We start from the raw sequence: 20,667 nt of genomic DNA, 5'->3' as shown, positions 1-20,667 counted from the left end.
CCTCCCCACTGCAGCCCCTCATGTGCCCCCCAGATTTGCTCTGGAGGGTCCCTCAACCCTCTGGAGCAGATTTGGGGTTGGCATGCAGGGTTTATGGGTATGGGTGGGGGACAGTGGAAATTCAATCTATTGGTGGTGTCCTTTTCCAGCAGTATGCAATTTGCCAGCAGTGTCCGTTGGGTGGAAGGACACTGCTGGGTACAACCCACTAGATTACCAGAGATCTAGACGTGATATTGGCTGGGTTCACACAACACACTAGCCCACAGTCAGTGGCTGAGTGTGGGTTGTTTTGAACCATGGGTTGTTTGTTCAACCATGAGTTAGCACATTGTCTGAACCCAGGTCATTTTCTGCAGTGTGGTTTGTTTTTCCTTGAATAAGCCGCCTTGAGAACCCATGGTTTGTTGTTGGGATGTTCAGGGTAGTTAACGAGCTACCCTGCATGGTCAACAAGCCACCCTGCAGAATACAGCCTGGGTTTCAACAACATGCTTACCCATAGTTGAGCTAACAACCCACAGTATTGGTGGTATAGAAATATAATAGATGAATAAGTAACAACCTTCCAGTCCAGAAATTTCTGCCAAGGGTAGGCGACCCCCTATGTCTCAAATGCAGCTTTGCAAGGTTGTGGATCTGCTTCCTCCATTGAAATGAATGGATGGTTCTGGACATCTACCTGCATGTTTTCATGAGGGACAGAAACTTGATATGGAAGCAACATGAGCAGAAATGCTTATGATTAAGGCGCCCAATTACACACTGAAAAGGTCACCAAGGGCCCAGTCCTTGTCACATGTCAACGTATGGGAGTCTGTGCTAAATTAAAGTGAAATGCACCTGACACGCTAATCTTCTTATAAATCTTATCCAGGAAAGGAAGCTCAGCAGAGCAGATTCTGTTGCTCTCCTTACAGGTTTGACCTCAATTTCCCGCAGCCTGGCATAGAATAATATTTCTGGTTGGACCCGTCTATCCGCATTCCCAGTATCTTTTGCATCAGTGCATTATATGGGAGGGGTGGTTTCATTTGGAGATGAACAGCAACGAGAGGACTTATTCTGCAGGTCCAGACTTCTCATTTAGGAGCCTGCATGTTGGGGGTGGCCAGACCCAGCTGCCCTCCAGTTGCTTGGGCCTGCAACTCCCATAAGCCCTAGCCAACATTGTCCATGGTGAGGCATGCTGGGAATTGTAGGCCAACACATCTGGAGGGCCACAAGTAACCCATCCCTGTATGGCCTCCATCTAGCCTGCTGGTTTTCCATCCGTGCAAGCCGGTTTCTGGATTTCCACTTAGAGACGGCACCTGCCCTTTTTAAAATCTCCCAGGGAACAGGAGTAGATGGCGTTTCCGCACATCTTTTCTGCCAGTCCTTTTGTTCATCCCCTTTTTATGGAGTGACAGAAATCCTGGCCTTACCTGGGAGAGTGTAAGGGCAAAATAAGATGTAAAGCAGAAGAGTTACAATTAGGATTTCCGGGAGGGGATCTACACAGGGTCGTCGGGGCGCCCTGAAGGCGCTTGCATGTGCCTCCAGGGTGCCCCGAAACTCCTAGTGTAGATCCTGCCTACTACCTGTCCAGAAGAGGCGGAGGACGAGGTGGCGGCGGCGGCCCCGCATCGCCCCTTGCGGGGACGGGGCGAGAAGTTCCAGGGCTCGGCAGGATCTACACTAGGAGTTTCGGGGCGCCCTGGAGGCACACACAAGCGCCTTCAGGGCACCCCGACGACTCTGTGTAGATCCGCTCCAGGTGTTGTTTTTTAAGGATTAGTATCCATTGAAATAGGGTCGCAGATTGAGATGTAGCAGTAGAAGAGGGTGTCTCTCCCCCTGCCCCGAATTAAAAATCCTCCCTAAAACTGCTGCTTGACGTATGGGTCAAAATATACTTGAAGCCAAAAAGGCAAAGGGAAGATGTAGTTTTATTACAAATATTACCGACATGTTTTAGACTCTAAGGTCCTTCCTCAGGGTAGTTCAAACAAAAGTGATACATCAAATCTCATATGGACCCACAGGAAACTGTGGGTCCATATGAGATTTGATGAAGAGCGGAGTGAAAGGCCACCTTGAGTGCCCTTTTTTTTTTGTAGAAAGGCGAGATATAAAACAAAAACAAATGAGTGAAAATACTGTAAATAAATACATGAATGACTCAACGGCAGTGTTTGCTCTAGCTGTGTGCTGTCGGCTGGCTGCTTCGTTGCTGCCACCTCCTTCTATTGGGGAATGAGGTACCCTACAGCCGGTTCCCTGAGATAGACCGCCCCTCCCACCCCAGGACTCAGCAGCAATGGGAGATGATTTATTTATTTATCAGATCTTTACCCTGCTCCTCAGACAAAAATGGCTTTCGGAGCAGCTTACAATCAATTAGGTAGCAAAGAAGACAGTCCCTGCCCTCAGGTTTACAATCTAAAAATAGACAAGGAAAACACAAGGAAAAGGGGATGGGGAGGGAAGAGGGAAAAAAGAGAGAAATAAATAAAGTAGACCAGCAAAAGGTCTGTCTAGATTGTCTTGCTCCTGAAGGAGGGGAGTCAAACTGGTGCAGGCCCTGGTGTTTCCTCTGCCTTCTCCTGCCCCCTTGCCCTTTCTTTTAGGGTGACCATATGGAAAGGAGGACAGGGCTCCTGTATCTTTAACAGATTTGTGGAAAAGGGAATTTTAGCAGGTGTCCTTTGTATGCATGCAACACCTGGTGAAATTTCCTTTTCGTCACAACAGTTAAAGCTACAGGAGCCCTGCCCTCTTTTACATCTGAACAAGTAAGCAGGGCTCCTGCAGCTTTAACTGTTGTCATGAAAAGGGAATTTTACCAAGTGTTGCACGCATACAAAGGACACATGCCAAAATTCCCTTTTCTATACAACTGTTAAAGATACAGGAGCCCTGTCCTCCTTTTCATATGGTCACCCTACTTTCTTTGTCCCTACAGGATCAAGATGTTAGTTAGGGTGACCATATGAAAAGGAGGACAGGGCTCCTGTATCTTTAACAGTTGTATTGAAAAGGGAATTTCAGCAGGTGTCATTTGTATATATGGAGAACCTGCTGAAATTTCCTCTTCATCACAACACTTAAAGCTGCAGGAGCCCTGCCCTCTTTTGTATCTGCTCACTCTAGTATAGCTCCTGCAGCTTTAACTGTGGTGATGAAGAGGGAATGTCACCAGGTTCTCCATATGTACAAATGACGCCTGCTGAAATTCCTTTTTCTATGCAACTGTTAAAGATACAAGAGCCCTGTCCTCCTTTTCATATGGTCACCCTATGTTAGTTAGCCCTAGCGAGGGGGGCGGGGCGGGGAAAGAATCCAAATGGAGCAGGCCCTGATGTTTCCTCTGGGAAGAGCGGTGTCAAGGGGCAGGTGAGTGAGTTCCTGTGTAAAACGGGTGAACGGGACCTATGATGGGGTGGCCCCTTATGGCTAGCCCCACCCTGAAAAAGAGGAAATGCACCACCAAAAAAAAGAGGGCAAGAGAGGAGATGTGCTAGCGCAACATTCACACATGCTAATTCATATGTACAGGTGCAAATTCAGAAATAACAGCTACCGTTTAAATAGAAGTCCAAGACATCTCAAAGCTCCCAAATCACATGAGGTACTGGTTCCTCTCTATTCGGCCCTGGTTAGGCCTCATCTAGAGTATTGCGTCCAGTTCTGGGCTCCACAATTCAAGAACGATGCAGACAAGCTGGAGCGTGTCCAGAGGAGGGCAACCAGGATGATCAGGGGTCTGGAAACAAAGCCCTATGAAGAGAGACTGAAAGAACTGGGCATGTTTAGCCTGGAGAAGAGAAGATTGACGGGAAACATGATAGCACTCTTCAAATACTTGACAGGTTGTCACACAGAGGAGGGCCAGGATCTCTTCTCGATCCTCCCAGCGTACAGGACACAGAATAACGGGCTCAAGTTAAAGGAAGCCAGATTCTGGTTGGACATCAGGAAAAACTTCCTGACTGTTAGAGCAGTACGACACTGGAACCAGTTACCTAGGGAGGTTGTGGGCTCTCCCACACTAGAGGCCTTCAAGAGGCAGCTGGACAACCCTTTGTCAGGGATGCTTTAGGGTGGATTCCTGCATTGAGCAGGGGGTTGGACTTGATGGCCTTGTAGGCCCCTTCCAACTCTGCTATTCTATGATTCTACATTTGTAGTTGCTCACTTGTTGTTCCTGCCTCTATGCCTGGGTGTAGAACCACAGTCCTGTGGGCCAAACCTAGATTTCCTGGGGTCCCAATCCAGCCATCTGCATGTCAGGGATGCTTTAGGGTGGATTCCTGCACTGAGCAGGGGGTTGGACTCGATGGCCTTGTAGGCCCCTTCCGGCTCTGCTATTCTATGATTCTATGACTTTAGTTCAGAAGACGGAGCAACTACTGTTATCTAAGAAGACATTAATAAAACATACACGTTATCTAAGAAGGCATTAATAAAACAAACTTTCCTTAGGTGTTATGCAACAGGGTTATGCAGGGCAGGTATATAACTGCACTGCTTTTCACATGTGACGTCGATAGGTATTTGGTCGCATCAGTCACCGGCCAATGCAGATGAATATATACAATACTCCACACCTGCAAAAACAACAAGTATTATTTTTTTGGGGATGGAGCAGGGATGGGAGTTTACGTGACCACAATAGGGTGACACGTTGAAAGAAGGTGGGGTGTGCGGGATGGGCCTTTTAGACGGGTGACATGGTTTATGAGCAGTGCCCGGAGGGGGGGGGTGACCCTGGAGGCTGGGCTGAAATAAAGGGACTGAAGAGGAAGAATGGGAGGGGTGGTTTGATGACTTGAAAGGCCAAGAGTGATTTGCCTCTGGCGCCACAAAAAGCAGGTCTGTTGCTCAACCCTTTTCGCTCCTTGAGTAACCCAAGCCCGCCCCTCCCTGGCCCAGGTGTATAATTCCCCAGGGGAGAGGTGATTTCGGGCTCAGGCTCCCAAGAACAGCTATGATCCCACCTGACACCATGCATCGGCTGGCCGCCTTTTGCTTCCTGCTCACGTTGCTGGCTCCAGGTAAGTCGCTGTCTGAATTGATCTTGGCAGATTGAGCTCTAGTTGAGGACCGGGGGGTGGGGGCACTGCCACTGCCCCCTCCTAAAGGCTTTGGACCCCATCCTCCTGCAAGCTCGTTCGGTTTCTTGCGACTCGTGCCTAAGCTGCGCTCCGAAACAGGTTTGCAACAAGAGTTTGCCAACTTTTGAACTGGGCCCTGGTAGGTTTTCCTTGTAATTGCAGCTTGATTGGCAGCAATGAGTGGGTGTTCCATGTTTAGCTCCTTGCCATGAAAAAAGCTTCCCACACTGATTCCTGCATCTCAAGCCTGTCTTAAAGAGACAAGGGCAAAGCAGGTTTTTTCTTTTTCTTTTTCTGGCTGGTTGGCAACACTAGTGGCGGTATTTGTGCCATCTGCCATCATTTTGATGCAGGTTTATGGGTGCAGTGGAGATACTATTTCCATGTTTCTGGCTATTGGTAATTCTCCTGGATTAAACTTTGTGAGTTATACTAATCAAAGCTATTGTGTCTCAGCCTCAGCTCTATCTGCATTTATTATTATTATTGTTGTTGTTGTTGTTGTTGTTGTTGTACTTGTGCCTTTACTAACTTGACATACAGAAATTTTCTAGGCAAAGCCCACCCCCCCCCCCCCCAGACATGGAGCTAAAAGAACAAAAATGCTTTTTTTCATATCAGGCTGCTCTTACAGGAATAGGAGCTGGTCAGGAGTGTGGATCATGTGGTCTTCTGGATGAGGCTGGACTCCAACTCCCAACATCCCCAGCCAGGGATGATGGGAGATATAATCCAGCAACATCTGGAGGGCTCCAGTTTCCCAGCCCTAGAACAGGAGCAGTACTGGTGAAAGAGTTAAGAACCTTGCCAGATAGGCTTGGTGTGAGGATTAGTGAGATAATGGAACCTAAACTCTCTAAGTACCATTTATTTATTTATTCCATGTATATCCTGCCCTTTTTCCTCCAAGGAACTTAATGTGGCAAACATAATCCTCCTCCTCTCCATTTTATCTTCACAATAGCTTAATGCTCTCTCTGAGTTTAAGACAGCTGCAAAACCTAGTCTCTTCCGGCAGGCCTACCCAGAGGAATTTTAAACCTAAGAATTTTAAGATGTTGTGATTGTTATTTTAATATTGTATTGGTTTTATGTGCTCTTTTAACTAATTTTATATATTATATTTTATTTAGTGTTGTTCCCCGCCTCAATCCAGAGGGAGAGGCGGGTAATAAATAATAATAATAATAATAATAATAATAATAATAATAATAATAATAGTAGTAGTAGTAATAATAATAATAATTACAACAACCCTATGAGGTAGTTTGGGCTGAGAGTCTGTGACTGGCCTAAAGTCACCCAGTGAGCTTCCATGGCCATGCAGGGACTAGAACCTGGATCGCCTGACTCTCACTCCAACGCTCTAACCACTACACCACAATGGCTTTTGATTGATAATACTAGGATCCTTCTCTCTGGAAGCACCCAATGCATGAAAAAGTACCTTGAAGACCCAATGCATGAAAAAGTACCTTGAAGACCCAATGCATGTAAAAAGTACCTTGAACACCCAATGCATGTAAAAAGTACCTTGAACACCCAATGCATGAAAAAGTACCTTGAAGCACCCAATGCATGTAAAAAGTACCTTGAACACTCTGAAATGCTATATAAATACTGAGTCTTTAAGTGTACGTTTACAAGAAACAATAGCTCATTGTGTGAACTAAAGGGGAAACAATTTCCAGAGGATAACTGTATGAGTCTATTGCAGCAAAAACAATGAAGAGTCTTGTGGTATCTTAAAGTCTAACAAATTTATTCTGGTATAAGCTTTGGTGGACGCTGTACACTTCTTTACAACCAGTCAGAATTCTAAAAGAGCCATCCAAGGTTCTGACTGAAACCCAGGCCCTTTCTACACCTAAGGATTATCCCAGGAAAATGGAGGGATCATCCCGTGTGGTGTAGTGGCTAAAGTGTCAGGAGATCCGGGTTCTAGTCCCCACTCCGCCATGGAAACCCACTGGGTGACTTTGGGCCAGTCACAGACTCTCAGCCCAGCCTACCTCACAGGGTTGTTGTTGTGAGGATAAAATGGATAAAATGGAGAGGAGGAGCAGGGAAAAAGGAGGGGAAAAGGTGGGATATAAATGCAATAATAAAATCCCTGCCTGCTCCCGGGATCCTCAGTGTGTCATTTGGATGCACAGGGATGATCCCGGGACGATCCCAGGAAAAAAGGCAGGTGTAGAAACGGCCCCAGAGTGGTTTCATCACCCCACTGACATCAGTGCCACCAGCCTCCATGGGGAGAGGGGAATGTAACACATCTGTACTCAGCTGCTTTAAGCAATTTTCTCCTGGCTGTAGGGGTTTTAGTTATTTATTTAAAATATTTCTTGGCGTCCTTTCAGGGCAGGAACCTTCCCTCAGCGGCTTACAGCTGGGCGGTGGGAAAATTGCTTAAAATATTTTAAACAAACAAACACTGCATGGTAAAGAGAGGGTTGGATTGCCAACCCTCCAGGTAATCTTGTCTTCCTCTTTTGTGGCACTGCTGCCTTCGCATCCAGGACAGCACTGAACCACGCAACCGTCAACACAAAGGTGCTGCTACCTTGACATGCACTGAGGAGGTTTCATTGTGTAAAAAAGCAGGCCCTTCTTCTGCGTTATGTGTCGGCAGCAATCACATGTCGATGGATTGATTGATTGATAGAATTTCTTTTTTCTTTTATCCTGAACCACAGCCCCAAAAGGCCTCTGGTGAGGCTTGCAATGCAGTCGGCAAAGAAGACAGTTCCTGCCCTCAGGCTTACAGTCTAAAAAAAGACGTGTCACACTGTTGTCCCTCAAAACCAGGGGTGAAAGGCTCGCTACCCCGGCGCGTTAGTAGCCAATCAAAACACACGAGGCTGGAGAATACACTTAATCCATTTACTTCCGATACTGCAGTATGGGGGTGCTCTCGGGTTCCACAAAATGGAGGCACCAAGAACAAGGGAATCTCACGGTATATATAGGCCCTGACTGCAAGAGGGTGTTAGTCTCTTTCTAAGCCTTCTATTGGTCAGATCTGGATTAGCAAATTAAGTTACATTCAATTTGCAAGTTAAGGTGCACAATCTCAATGAGTCATAGGTTACATTCGATGCTCTATTGGTTAAAATGTTTCCCCTTTGTCTGCTAGCACATGATGTCCCCCATTAAGGAATGCAAATCTGGCATGTAGCCACCTGTAGCCACCCTTTGGCAGAGAAGCCATCTTTAACCCTTAGTACATTACATTCATCAGAGAGATGAAGAGGGAATCTACACAGCGTACTGAGGATGCTTGCATGCGCTCCCAAAACGATTGTGTAGATTCTGCCCATTAGAGACGGAGGAAAAGGTGGAGGAGGAGGAGGCTGGGGAATCCGGCCGTGTCCTTGCCGCCACCGCCGACCACCTACCTCCCTGCCGGCCGGGTCAGAGAGCTCGGCGGAAGAAGGCAGGGCGGAGAGCGGAAGAAGCTCTCCGACATGGCTGGCTCTTTCGCCGGCAGCAGGAGGCCGGCAGGGAGGTAGGTGGGCGTTGGCAAGGACGCGGCCGGATTCCCCAGCCTCCTCCTCCACCACCTCTTCCTCCGTCTCTAATGGGCAGAATGTACACGATCGTTTTGGGGGCGCACTGGGGGCACATGCAAGAGTCCTCAGTACGCTGTGTAGATTCCCTCTAAATCTCTTCCTGGGTCTACCAACACAAGAGAAAAGGAGATGGGGAGGAAAGAGGGGGAAAAGAAAAAGAAATTAAGTCAATTGTTCAGCAGGCTGGTGGGAAGGCCCTGTTCCACCCCACCAAGGAGGGGCAAACCAACAGCTCCTTCTTCTCCCCCTCAGGGTCATGATGTAGAGGGAAGGAGGGGGGGGCGTTCCCAGACTTACCTGCTTCTGGGATCATCCCAGGGCATCCAGATGGCAACGTGACGTCCTGGAAGGGGAGAGGGGCATTGCGCCTGGTGCAGCCACCATTTTGCTTTTTAAAGAAGAGGAGCTAAGTCCCGACCCTGCTTCCCCACCCTAATGTCCCTGCAGTCCTCCTGGCCCAGATCCTTCCCTCTGCTGACCCCCATTACTCAAGGGGAGGAGGGAAAGAGCTGGGATGGGCGCCCACACTGCCCATGGTCTGTGGGATGCTCCCGGGACTGCAGGTAAAACCAGGTTTTCCCAGGGTTCCTTTATCCCTGGGAAAACCCGTCCCCATCCCTCCCTCCCCCCCCAGGTGCCAGGAGTCCCCGTGGTTTATTTGGACACACAGGAACTCAGCCGTGACCAGCCCAGGCTATCAGGCTGGTGTAGAAATGGCTGATGTCAGTTAACCCTGTGGGTGGGGGTCCGACTGGAGCAGGCCCTGATATCCCCTCTGCCTCCTCCTCTCACCCTCACTCCTTCTTCTTCCCCACAGGGCCACGATGTTGGTTAGCCCTCGAGGGGGGGGGGGACTAGCTGGAGAGGCCGTGATGTTTCCCCTGCCTCCTCCTCTCTCCCTCATTCCTTCTTCTTCCCCACAGGGTCATGATGTCTGTTAGCCCTGTGGGTCGGTGGGTGGGTCCAACTACAGCAGGCCCTGGCATTCTCTCTATGGCTGCCCTGTCACATAGAGTTTGCCAGCCCCGCTGGAGGTGTCCTTACAGTTCTGTGGACGGGGAACAGGGTCTAATGAAAGAAGGAGCAGATAAAATCTGTATCTCTGCAGGCATGAAGACGGCGGTGTTTCAGCCTCTGGCTTGGTGGACTTTTCCATGGTTTTTTCCACTGAATCAAACCTTTCCCCTCCCAAGTCTATACCTAGCACGAGTTCCAGGTGCAAGGTTGCATTAGTCTGTTTTTTAAAAAAGAACTAGCAAATCCAGCTGAAATGACAGTGGCTAGGTATGGTGGGATCGTAGTCCAACACAGGACCGGTACATTGGGGAAGGCTGCTTTTAGGCTGGCAGGGGCATGCTGGGCCTTGTAGGCCTTTTTTCCTGTCTAAACATGCATAGGATTTGGCACCCTTAATCAACCAAGTGAGATTTAAATTTGCACAGCGGTAAAAATAACACTCGTGAAGCAAGGAGTGTACTTTGTTTTTAGATGATGTCTCCTAGTGCTCCTCTAAACGAGCTGTTTATAGCAGGTCCATGACTGGCTGCTCATGAAAGTTTCCTGGTCAGTTTCATGACGCAGCAATCCTCCCGTGCCAGTCTCATGATTTCTGGGAGATAATTGATAACGGAAAAAAAGTGGTAACAAAAAGATCCCCTTTCTGTTTCAGCACGTGAAGAGGAAATCCATCATAAGAAGTAGCATGGTACACTGATGGTGCTATATAAATAAATAATAATAATAGCATGAGAATGAGGCAGACCAGCGCCATCTTGCGGCTGTATAAATGAAACAGAACTCCTGGGAGACATCTACACGGGCACTTTGCCCTGGGGTAGCTTTGGAGTGGTGGCAGGTGAGTTACATGATGCAGCCGCCACTCCGAAGGGATCCAGGGGCAAAGCCCCAAAGGGAAGGAAAGGAAAGGAACCTCTTGTGCAAGCACTGAGTCATTGCTGACTCTTGGAGGGACGCCAGCTTTTGCTGACGTTTTCTTGGCAGGCCTAATAGCGGGGTGGTTTGCCGTTGCCTTCCCCGGCCGTTATTACCTTTCCCCCAGCTAACTGGGTACTCATTTCACTGACCTTGGAAGGATGGAAGGCTGAGTTGACCTGAGTCGGCTGCCTGAAACCAGCTTCCGCTGGGATCGAATTCAGGCCTGGGGAGAGTTTCGGCTGCAGAAACTGCTGCTTAAAAAAGTCAAGGATTTACCCCGACTTTTTTTAGCTTGGAGCCAGGCTCTGCGCCTCTGTGGATGCTTTTTAAGGGAAAAAAAATTAAAGGGGGAAGGGGATGGATGGGTGTGTGTGTTCTGGCTGCCCTGTTCCTCTCCCCTTCCCGATGCTTCCAGCAGCGGCAGCTGGGAAAAGAGGAATGGGGCTGCATGGAGTCAGCTGCTGGTACCAGGAGCACCGGGGATGGGGGAAGAACAGCACAGCTGTGTCTCCTACCTCTGAGCTCACTCTGGCTGCCCCGTTCCTCTCCACCCATCCCCATTTTTAATTTTTTTTTAATCTTTAGATACAAAGGATTGCACCTCCCTCCTTCCCCCAGTTAGCTGTAAATGTGATCCTTTGCATTCACAGCTAAACAAAAACAAAACAAAAAACTTTTCCCATTAAAAAAAAACCCACTTACAAGAGAGGAGGGGGCGCAGATGCTCCGAGGCGCCTCGGCTGGGCGGGCACAGTGGTGCCGCCGCCTGTAAACCCGCAACTGCGCTCCTTCCCATGTAGACACTGGGAAGGAGCGTCAATGCAGCTGCATCCCGGCTCGCTCAGCCGGGTGCAGCAATAATGCCGTCGTATGGACGAGGGCCTGGTTAAAGGGGGAAAAGGTGAGCGGGGAAGGAAGTGAACGTGAAGGGAAAACGTCGTGAGCGTGGGACGAAAATGGAAACTAGGGAGCAGGATTTTCTCCTGGGGTGGATCTACACAGCGCACTGAAGGCGCCTGCATGCGCCTGCAGTGCGCCCCGAAAGCGATTGCGTAGATCCTGCCCTGGAAGAGGCGGAGGAGGAGGCGGCGGCTGGGGAATCCGGCCGCGTCCTTGCCGCCACCGCCGCCCACCTCCCCGCCGGCCTCCTGCTGCTGGCGAAAGAGCCACCCGGGGCGGAGAGCTTTTTCCGCTCTCCGCCCTGCCTTCTTCCGCCGAGTAGCTCTTTCGCCGGCAGCAGGAGGCCGGCGGGGAGGTGGCCAGCGGCGGCGGCGGTGGCAAGGACGTGGTCGGATTCCCCAGCTGCCTCCTCCTCCGCCTCTTCCTCCACCTCTTCCAGGGCAGGAACTACACAATCGCTTTCGGGGCGCACTGCAGGCGCATGCAAGCACCTTCAGTGCGCTGTGTAGATCTGCCCCTGGTGTAGAAATGCTCCTAGCTGGCATCATTTTAGGAGAGGCATTCCTCTCTACACTTTAGAGAAGGGAGGAGGACTCCTTTGAGGTGGCGCCGTGTTCGAACAGTTGGGGCCAACATTTTATCTGGCTAAATGTTTTGAAATCGATGAATCTAACTGAGATAACTGATTAAACACTGCAGCCCTTGTTTATTCTGCCAGCTGAGGATAACATCATGCATCTGAAGAACGGGGCTTCAGCTCACTAGGGTTGCAAACATACACTTAGCTCAGAGTAAGTTCTATTGAACACGGCGGGACCGACTTCTCAATGGGCGTGGGCAGAATGATGCTCTCAATGCATTTAATGTGCCACAAGACTCTTTTGTGTTTGCACAGAATCAGTGTGCGGGCAGCAGTACCTTGCACCGATAACTGTGTGGTTTATAGAATCATAGAATAGCAGAGTTGGAAGGGGCCTACAAGGCCATCGAGTCCAACCCCCTGCTCAATGCAGGAATCCACCCTAAAGCATCCCTGACAGATGGTTGTCCAGCTGCCTCTTGAAGGCCTCTAGTGTGGGAGAGCCCACAACCTCCCTAGGTAACTGATTCCACCGTCGCACTGCTCTAACAGTTAGGAAGTTTTTCCTGATGTCCAGCCGGAATCTGCCTTCCTTTCACTTGAGCCCGTTATTCCGTGTCCTGCACTCTGGGAGGATCGAGAAGAGATCCTGGCCCTCCTCTGTGTGACAACCTTTTAAGTATTTGAAGGGTGCTATCATGTCTCCCCTCAATCTTCTCTTCTCCAGGCTAAACCTGCCCAGTTCTTTCAGTCTCTCTTCATAGGGCTTTGTTTCCAGATCCTGATCATCCTGGTTGCCCTCCTCTGTTTAGTATTACTGGATGTCAAGAGAGTAAGATCGCAAAAGAGAAAGGCAAGAGGGCTGCCTTGATGGCACTGCATTGGGGCTTTGCTCCCCCAAACCCTACATTTTCCCTCCTGCAGGGTTGCACTTGCTAATCCACATGTCAAGGAGGGGGAGTGTGGGGTTTCTGGCAGTCATCCGGAGCTCTCCTGCCCTCTTCTGGGCTTCTGGAGAACAATTGTCGGTCACCATCTGCTAGGACACCCCCCTTCCAAGTCAGCCAAGGAACAAGGTCAGATGGTGGAAGAGGTGCACTGACCTAGCTTCAGCTCTTTGCCCTTGGGTGGCGCTGAATCAGAGGCTGCATCATATAACCAACGCACATGGATTTGGAGCCAACACATAGACAGGTCTCAGGTTGCTTAGGACTTTGCACAGCAATCCTTCCACGCCGGTCCTTTTCGACTTTGGCATCCATCCTAAGTTAGGGATTTACAAGAAGGTTCTCTCTGTCTGGAAAACAGACGTATGCAAAAAAAGTCAAACAGCAATGGGTGGAACCTAAAAAAGGAGTTCTTGAAGAATGTTTATTCAGATATGCCTTTCTTGAAATATGTTTATTCAGATAAGCCTCGGGTAAGCCTACGCGTTTCGGACTCCAAAAACTAGGGTGGGGGGATCTACACTACTGCTTTTAAAGCGCTTTAAAGCACTTTGAAAACGTTTTGAAAACTGTATATGCAGTGTGTTCTGGGCCCCAACAGTTGTCAAAACTGTTATAAAGCGCTTTAAAGCAGTAGTGTAGATCCCCCCTGGGTCCTTCCTCAGGGCAGTTCAAAAAAGCAGTTTTAGTTCCTTGTTCAATTGCAGTAAGTTCCTAAACATGATGGATAAAGAGAGGTGTAGAATATACAGAGGGAGAGAGCCTAATGATTAGTCAGGAACACGTTTGAAAAATGCATGCTTTAAAAAGTGCAATTTTCAAAAAGATGAATTTTCATGCTTTAATCATGGGTGAAATTGCACATTTAGCTGCATACTTGAATTATATTTATTTATTTATTATTTAATTATATACCGCCCCACAGCCGAAGCTCTCTGGGAGGTTTACAACAGTTAAAAATAGTAAACATTAAAAAGTGTACAAGATTTAAAAAACCATCAGAAATATAAAAACAGTATAACAAAACCAGTATCCATTTAAAAACAACAACAATTCTGGGGTCCATTAAAAACAAACTTAACATTGTTAAATGCTGTTAAAATGCTGTTAAAATGCCTGGGAGAAGAGAAAAGTCTTGACCTGGCGCCGAAAAGATAACAATGTTGGCACCAGGCGAGCCTCGTCGGGGAGATCGTTCTATAATTGGGGGGCCACCACTGAGAAGGCCCTCTCCCTTGTTGCCATCCTCCGAGCTTCCCTCGGAGTAGGCACTCAGAGGAGGACCTTAGATGTTGAGTGCAGTGTACGGGTAGGTTCATGTCAGGAGAGGCATTCCATCAAGCCAATTTTTTTTTTCATTTTTCCTGTCCGAGAAAGAAAAAAAGATGCTTGTGTTCAGGGTTGAGAATGAGGTGAAACGAACATTGAAAGGGAGGACACAAAGAACCACAACAATTTTGAGCCTGAGTTCTTTAAGCCTTTGTTCCACCATCAGGACGAATGGTTCAACAGGAGGATTGACTGAGTTCTTGAGTGGCAAAGGAATGGACGTGCTTGCTGAATTGGCAGGCCTAACCTCTGAGTAATCATCCATTTGGGTGTGTCCTATGATTTCTTCAGGCAGAGTTCATGAGCTTTTAACAGTTGGGTGACTAGCAGCAGTCCAGCGAGAAAAAGTCATCCTGCTTTGCAGAGCCCAGGTTATTTTGGGGTGTGCGTGACGGAATGGTCCACATCCCTATGGTGAGAAGGCTTTGCTCAAAGCTTAACTTTGGGTTCTGCTTGGTGGGATGCCATTTAGAAAAGAGTGCTTCTGAGTATGCCAAAAGTGCACCTTCCACAGGGATTGAGCTACACTATAGCCATTTCCTATACATCTAAGATTTCAGGAAGGAATATTTTAGGGATCATTGAGGGAGTGCTTTTCAGGCAGACTTGAGACTTCCCAAATTCCACTTTTTGGAAACAAGCCTGTATGCTGTGATCAGGATGGACATTGGTACATTCTGGAACAATGCTGGAGGCAATCTCAGTCCCAAAGGCTACCCTTTTTTCTATGTCCATCCACAGGCAATGCCATCTTCTGCCACAACTGCACCAGCACTACAAGCTATAACTGCACCACGGACCAGCAAAAATGCAGCTCCACTGTCAACAGCTGCATCACCATTGCCCGGGATGAGGATACAGGTAATCATAGAATCATAGAATAGTAGAGTTGGAAGGGGCCTACAAGGCCATTGAGTCCAACTCCCTGCTCATTGCAGGAATCTACCTTAAAGCATCCCTGACAGATAGCTGCCTCTTCAAGGTCTCTAGTGTGGGAGAGCATACAACCTCCCTAGGTCGTGGGTTCCATTGTCATACCACTCTAACAGTCAGGAAGTTTTTCCTGACGTCCAGCCTTAATCTGGCTTCCTGTAACTTGAGCCCATTATTCCGTGTCCTGCACTCTGGGAGGATCAATAAGAGATCCTGGCTCTCCTCTGTATGACAACCTTTCAAGTATTTGAAGAGTGCTATCATATGATAGGACTTCCTCTAACAGGCTCTTTGAGACCTACACACCATAAAAGATTGCTTCAGTAAATCTCTCTATTGTTTGTAGTATGCTGATAAATGGGACCTGCAACAAAAAGTTACAGCGAGGAGTGCTTTTGTGCAGGATTCCAGCCGCTCTCTTCCATTCCCCCTTTCCCTGGTTTTCCATTCCCTCCCTAATGACCAGGCAGCAGTCTGTGTCCAGTGGGCTGGTCCTCAATCCCCTCCCACCTTAGGATTCTTTCCCCTAAAGAAACCTTGGGGTTCCCAGTGGAGGTAGTGGCTCCAAAGTCCATGGGTCAATGTATCTGCTCTGGGTTTCAGTCTGGATTTCAGTCATAACTCTAAAGGTGCTCTGCGCTGGTTCTGACTGAAACCCAGAGTGGATTCATCTCTCCATCGACATTGGAGCTATCAGCCTCCACTGCCCAAGCCTGCTGATCTGCCCCCCCTTATGCGTGGATGGTGTCGTTTGGGCTATAAAGGCAATGACATGCATAGCGTGGACGTTGGAAATGGAGAGAATGATGATGACCGTTATAGTCAATGTGTGGGGACTCTATGAACATCCTTGGGACTTCAAAGTCATTTCCTTTGTCCAGTTGCCACAGTAGTGAAGGTGAGAGGCTGGATCTTTCTCTACCTTGCACATGGACACACATGGTTTAGGGGCTTGCTTCCCAAACTAACTGTCTCTTCCATTCCTAGGGGATCTGGATATAGAAAACCCAGTTTATGAGAAAAAGTGCAATTCGGATGACCGCCTCTGCAACCAGTTCTATGGGTTGGTGGCGGGGGATTTTCGCATGCGCTGGAACTCCAGCTGTTGCCGTGCTGACCGCTGCATCACCAAGGAAATTATTGGTATGGAACTGGGGTTGTCTCATGTACAATTTGCTGGGGTGGGCTCCTGTATAGGGCTGGATTAATTATTATCCTAACTATATCTTAGAGCAGAGTTCCAGTACAACAGGTTCTTCTATAGCACAGGGGTGGGGAACCAACCGCTGTCTAGATATTGTTAGACTACAACTCCCATCACCCATCATAATTGACCATGCTTGCTGGGGCAAATTGGAACTGAAGTCCAAGAACATCTGGAGGGCCCACAGTCTGTTCTATGCTATGAATAGCTGTGTCATTTTCTGTTGGATGCAAACATATCTGAGGTTTTGAGCAGTATGAACATAAGGAAAGCTATGCTGGATCAGACCAAAGGTCCCCACTGTGGTTAAAAAAACCCCAAAAGCCTCTAGGAAGCCCACAGACAGAGTCTTCATCAGTAGATCACGAGGCTGTGGGACACAAGCCCTTGAAAGGCAAAAAGGGATAGCAGTGTTTCTTTTTCTAAACCATTTCTAGGATGCCAAACAGAGAGATATTTGCAAAATAATAATAATAACAGTAATTAATAATAATACAATTATTTCTTACCTGCTTCTCCATTTGGATCAAGGCAGGGAACAACACCAAGTATAAAATACATAAAACTGGATTAAAAACATAGTATACATTATTAAAACATCCTAAAATTCCACTGGATAGGCTTGCCGGAATAGATCAGTCTTTATAGAGTTCTTAAATGCTAAAAGACTGTTAAGTTGACAAGTCTCCTCCGGCAGGCCATTCCACAATCTGGGAGCAGCCGTGCTGAAAGCACAGACACAATGCACATATTCCTTAGATTAACCTTTTTTAAAATCTATCTATCTATCTATCTATCTATCTATCTATCTATCTATCTATCTATTTCATTTGGGTTGGAGGGATGGAAATATTTGCAGTGTACTCTTAGCAGAATCTGGCTGTGGATACAGCCAAGCATAGTCTTGCATTCATTGGCTATACAGGTTACCTTATATCACCCAGTTTTACTGGATAGAATAGTGAACTGCTGACTGGTTGGCTGCCCTAATGCAGAGGTTGACATAGTAGGGCTCTCACACCTGTGACCCATCTTGCCCTTTCCCCCCAGGTGAGGCCTCTGTGCGTAGGCTGAAGATCTGGGCTGTTTTGGGGAGTGGGGAGATTGTGAAGGGAGACGGGGCCTTCACCCACTTTGCTCCTATCAGCAAGCTGTCTTTGGTTGCAAAGTTAAAGTTAACCTAAGGAACATGTGCTTTTAGCATTTCTGTACACATCTCTACTGAACTCTTCCTTTTCACCTTCTCCATCCACAGTACAAAAGGCATCTTTGGAGCCTAACGGGGTTCGTTGCAATTCATGCTTCGCCCGTGGCACTAATGTGTGCCTGAACAAAACCGAGGTGGCCTGCACTGGGCGCCTGGTACACTGTATCCACTTTGTCACCACTGCGAAGAAAGGTAGGTGGGGGTAGCAGGAGGTTTTGGGGTGCAGAAGCTCTTAAAGCCCAAAGACCACATTCCATTTCGAAGAAGTTTTCGGGGCCCACGTTCCAGCGGTGGGCACGGCCAAAAGCAAAAGGGGTGAAGCTAAAAATGCCAGCCTATTTCAGCATTATTTATTTATTTATTACATTTATATACCGCCCCCCATAGCTAGAGCTCTCTGGGTGGTTAGAGCTCTCTGGGCTCTAACCGCCCAGAGACTCAGCCTTAGGAGAAGCACTTTGATGTTTCGGAATGGAGAAAAAAACACCTGCACAGACAACCAATTGGGGATTACCCCTACTTCTACATTTGGTGAACCCATTGCCTTTGCTTATTTATTTATTACATTTATATACATCCCCATAGCCGAAGCTCTCTGGGCGGTTTACAAAAGTTAAAAACAGTGAACGTTAAAAACAAATATACAGAAATTTAAAACCATCAAAAGCATAAAAACAGACAATATCCATTTAAAACAACTATTCTGGAGTCAGTTAAAAAAACACAACTCAGCTTATGTTGTTAACTGCCTGAGAGAAGAGAAAAGTCTTGACCTGGCGCCAAAAGCCTCATTGGGGAGATCATTCCATAATTGTGGGGCCACCACTGAAAAGGCCCTCTCCCTTGTTGCCATCCTCCGAGCTTCCCTCAGAGCAGGCACCGGGAGGAGGAGCTTAGATGTTGAGCATAGTGTACGGGTAGGTTCATGTCGGGAGTGGTGTCCCGTCAGGTATTGTGCGAGAGGGAGATGTGACGGCAGCTTTGTTAGTTCAAATCAACTAACTCTTTTCTCCCGCACCCCACAGAGGAATTCAAGGACGAGCAGGTGGCCTTTACAGGATGTGCCACCAAGAACATGTGTGACATGGGAGCTGTGGCGCTCTTCGCTGCAGGCCGCAACGTCAACGTCAAGAACAATATGTGCAGTGGTGCACCGGGAGTCCCCTGCCAATGTAGCCTGACTATATTTGTCCTGGCAGGATTGTTCTTCCTTGCCTTTTGGTCCTGATTGTTCTTCATATCACTCCCCTGCCCCCTGCCTGCCAGCTGGATTTTTTCTGTGGACCCGCCTTCCTTCCTTCCCTGTAGGTCTGCCCTCAGTTCCCCATGTCATGAATTTGTTCCAGCTTCCACAAGATTTCTGTCTGTTTCACCTTTGATGAATGCTATGGTCTGAGGAAGGGCAGCAAGCTCTCCGTCCCACCATGTAGATTGGACTTCACCGGGAGGCTTCCAAGCTCTGAAGGAAGGAGTTCTGTGTTTAGCCAGGCCTTCTGCATCCAGCCCTTGTTTGAAGGGAGACCAGTTAATGCATAAAGGGGAAGATCTATGGAGGGTCAGCAAACTCATGCATGAGAGCCAGTGGTGGTGTAGTGGATAGAGTATGGGACTTGGACCAAGAAGATCACGGTTCAAATCCCTGCGCACAGCCATGAGACTCATAGGGTGAGCTAGGGCCAGTTGCTGGCTCATAGACCAGGGCCGGCCCTACTGTTAGGCAGTCATGTCAGGCTGCAGATCTATTCTGCAGCTCCTAGGAGGAAGGCCAGGATAAAAGTAATGTGCATAAACAAATGGCTCCCACTGAGTACCAGACCTCATGCATGTTCTCTTGCACCCCTCTTTCCCTCAAACAGAAATTTGTATTGAGGAAGTGAAATGAATGAATAAAAGAAATGAAGGGGGGGGGAATTGATGATCCAACAGAAAGGTATTTGCAAATGTTTGTCACTGACTAGAAGAAAGGATAGTTATAGAGCTTCTCTACATGAGCAATTTATTGCATACTTATGATTGGCCACTCATGGAAGTTTGTGGGTCAATTACATGATGCTATCAAGCTCCAGGATGTCTTATGCCCCTTCTCACTCTAATCTTGCTAAAAACACACACCAACCACTGAGATAAAGGAGTATTTAAAATAATCATGGGATTAATTCCACCACTAGATGGCATTCTTTCATTTAACTTTATGGAACATTGGCCAGAGGGTAAGTTTTCAATTACAAATCATGTGGTCGCTGTTGTTCACCATCTAAAGATGCCTGTAGAGAACATGAAAAGACCCGAGGGGAAAAAATCTGGGTAAGACTGCATTTCCCCCCATTCATAGAAGCAAAGGGAAGATAACTCCTGTAAACTACCAATCTCCCAACCCTCCTACAATAGCCAGTTCGTTCTTTCTTCAAAGATACTGCAGGAAAATCATTGAGCTTCTCTTTCTATACATAAAGCCTTCTTTTAAAAAAAATGAAAGCTGAAATTGCCAGTATGTCAGATTATGTTTTCTCATGCATCTGGCAAATATGAGAGATTTTCCAGAAGAATTTTAGAGCCAGAGTGTATATACCGTATTTCTTCGATTGTAAGATGCCATCGATTGTAAGATGCACACTATTTTCAGTACCACCAACAGAAAAAAACCCTTAAGACACACCCATGATTCTAAGACGCACCCCGTTTTTAGAGATGTTTATATGGGGGAAAAAGTGTGTCTTAGAATCGAAGAAATAGGGTATGTGTAAGGTTGCACATAAAACAATATTGCACTGTGGTTCCATCAGTGAAATTGATCTATAAGAAAGGAAAACCATTGCTACTTAGAATGGCCTCTCAGCCTGCTATGAATTTATTGGGCCAAGTTCACATGTTATGAAGGGTTATGAATCTTCTATAAACATAGCAAACCATGGGTTGTATCTAGGCATAGCCACAATAATAATAATAATAATAATAATAATA

The 20,667-nt window shown here is 47.5% G+C and overlaps 1 protein-coding gene across 1 annotated transcript; it reads left to right on the top strand.

The window, feature by feature from the left end:
* Positions 1–4,990: 4,990 nt before the first annotated feature.
* On the top strand, positions 4,991–18,953 carry LOC134407792 (phospholipase A2 inhibitor gamma subunit B-like). The gene is made up of 5 exons (XM_063139736.1): positions 4,991–5,039; positions 15,104–15,223; positions 16,283–16,438; positions 17,755–17,898; positions 18,732–18,953. Exons 1-5 carry the CDS (start codon positions 4,991–4,993, stop codon positions 18,932–18,934), a joined length of 672 nt encoding a protein of 223 aa, XP_062995806.1. The 3' UTR covers positions 18,935–18,953.
* Positions 18,954–20,667: the final 1,714 nt, after the last annotated feature.

Source organism: Elgaria multicarinata, chromosome 13 (genome assembly GCF_023053635.1).
Source record: "Elgaria multicarinata webbii isolate HBS135686 ecotype San Diego chromosome 13, rElgMul1.1.pri, whole genome shotgun sequence".
Lineage (NCBI taxonomy): Eukaryota > Metazoa > Chordata > Lepidosauria > Squamata > Anguidae > Elgaria > Elgaria multicarinata.
Note: the sequence above shows the minus strand (reverse complement) of the source record. Positions and strands in the feature narration are given on the sequence as shown.

What these genes read in the sequence shown, in the direction of transcription:
- LOC134407792 (XM_063139736.1), top strand. Translation starts at nt 4,991, where the DNA reads ATGCATCGGCTGGCCGCCTTTTGCTTCCTGCTCACGTTGCTGGCTCCA. An exon ending in GCTCACGTTGCTGGCTCCAG is followed by an intron (nt 5,040 to 15,103) that starts GTAAGTCGCTGT and finishes GTCCATCCACAG; the next exon opens with GCAATGCCATCTTCTGCCAC. An exon ending in TGCCCGGGATGAGGATACAG is followed by an intron (nt 15,224 to 16,282) that starts GTAATCATAGAA and finishes TTCCATTCCTAG; the next exon opens with GGGATCTGGATATAGAAAAC.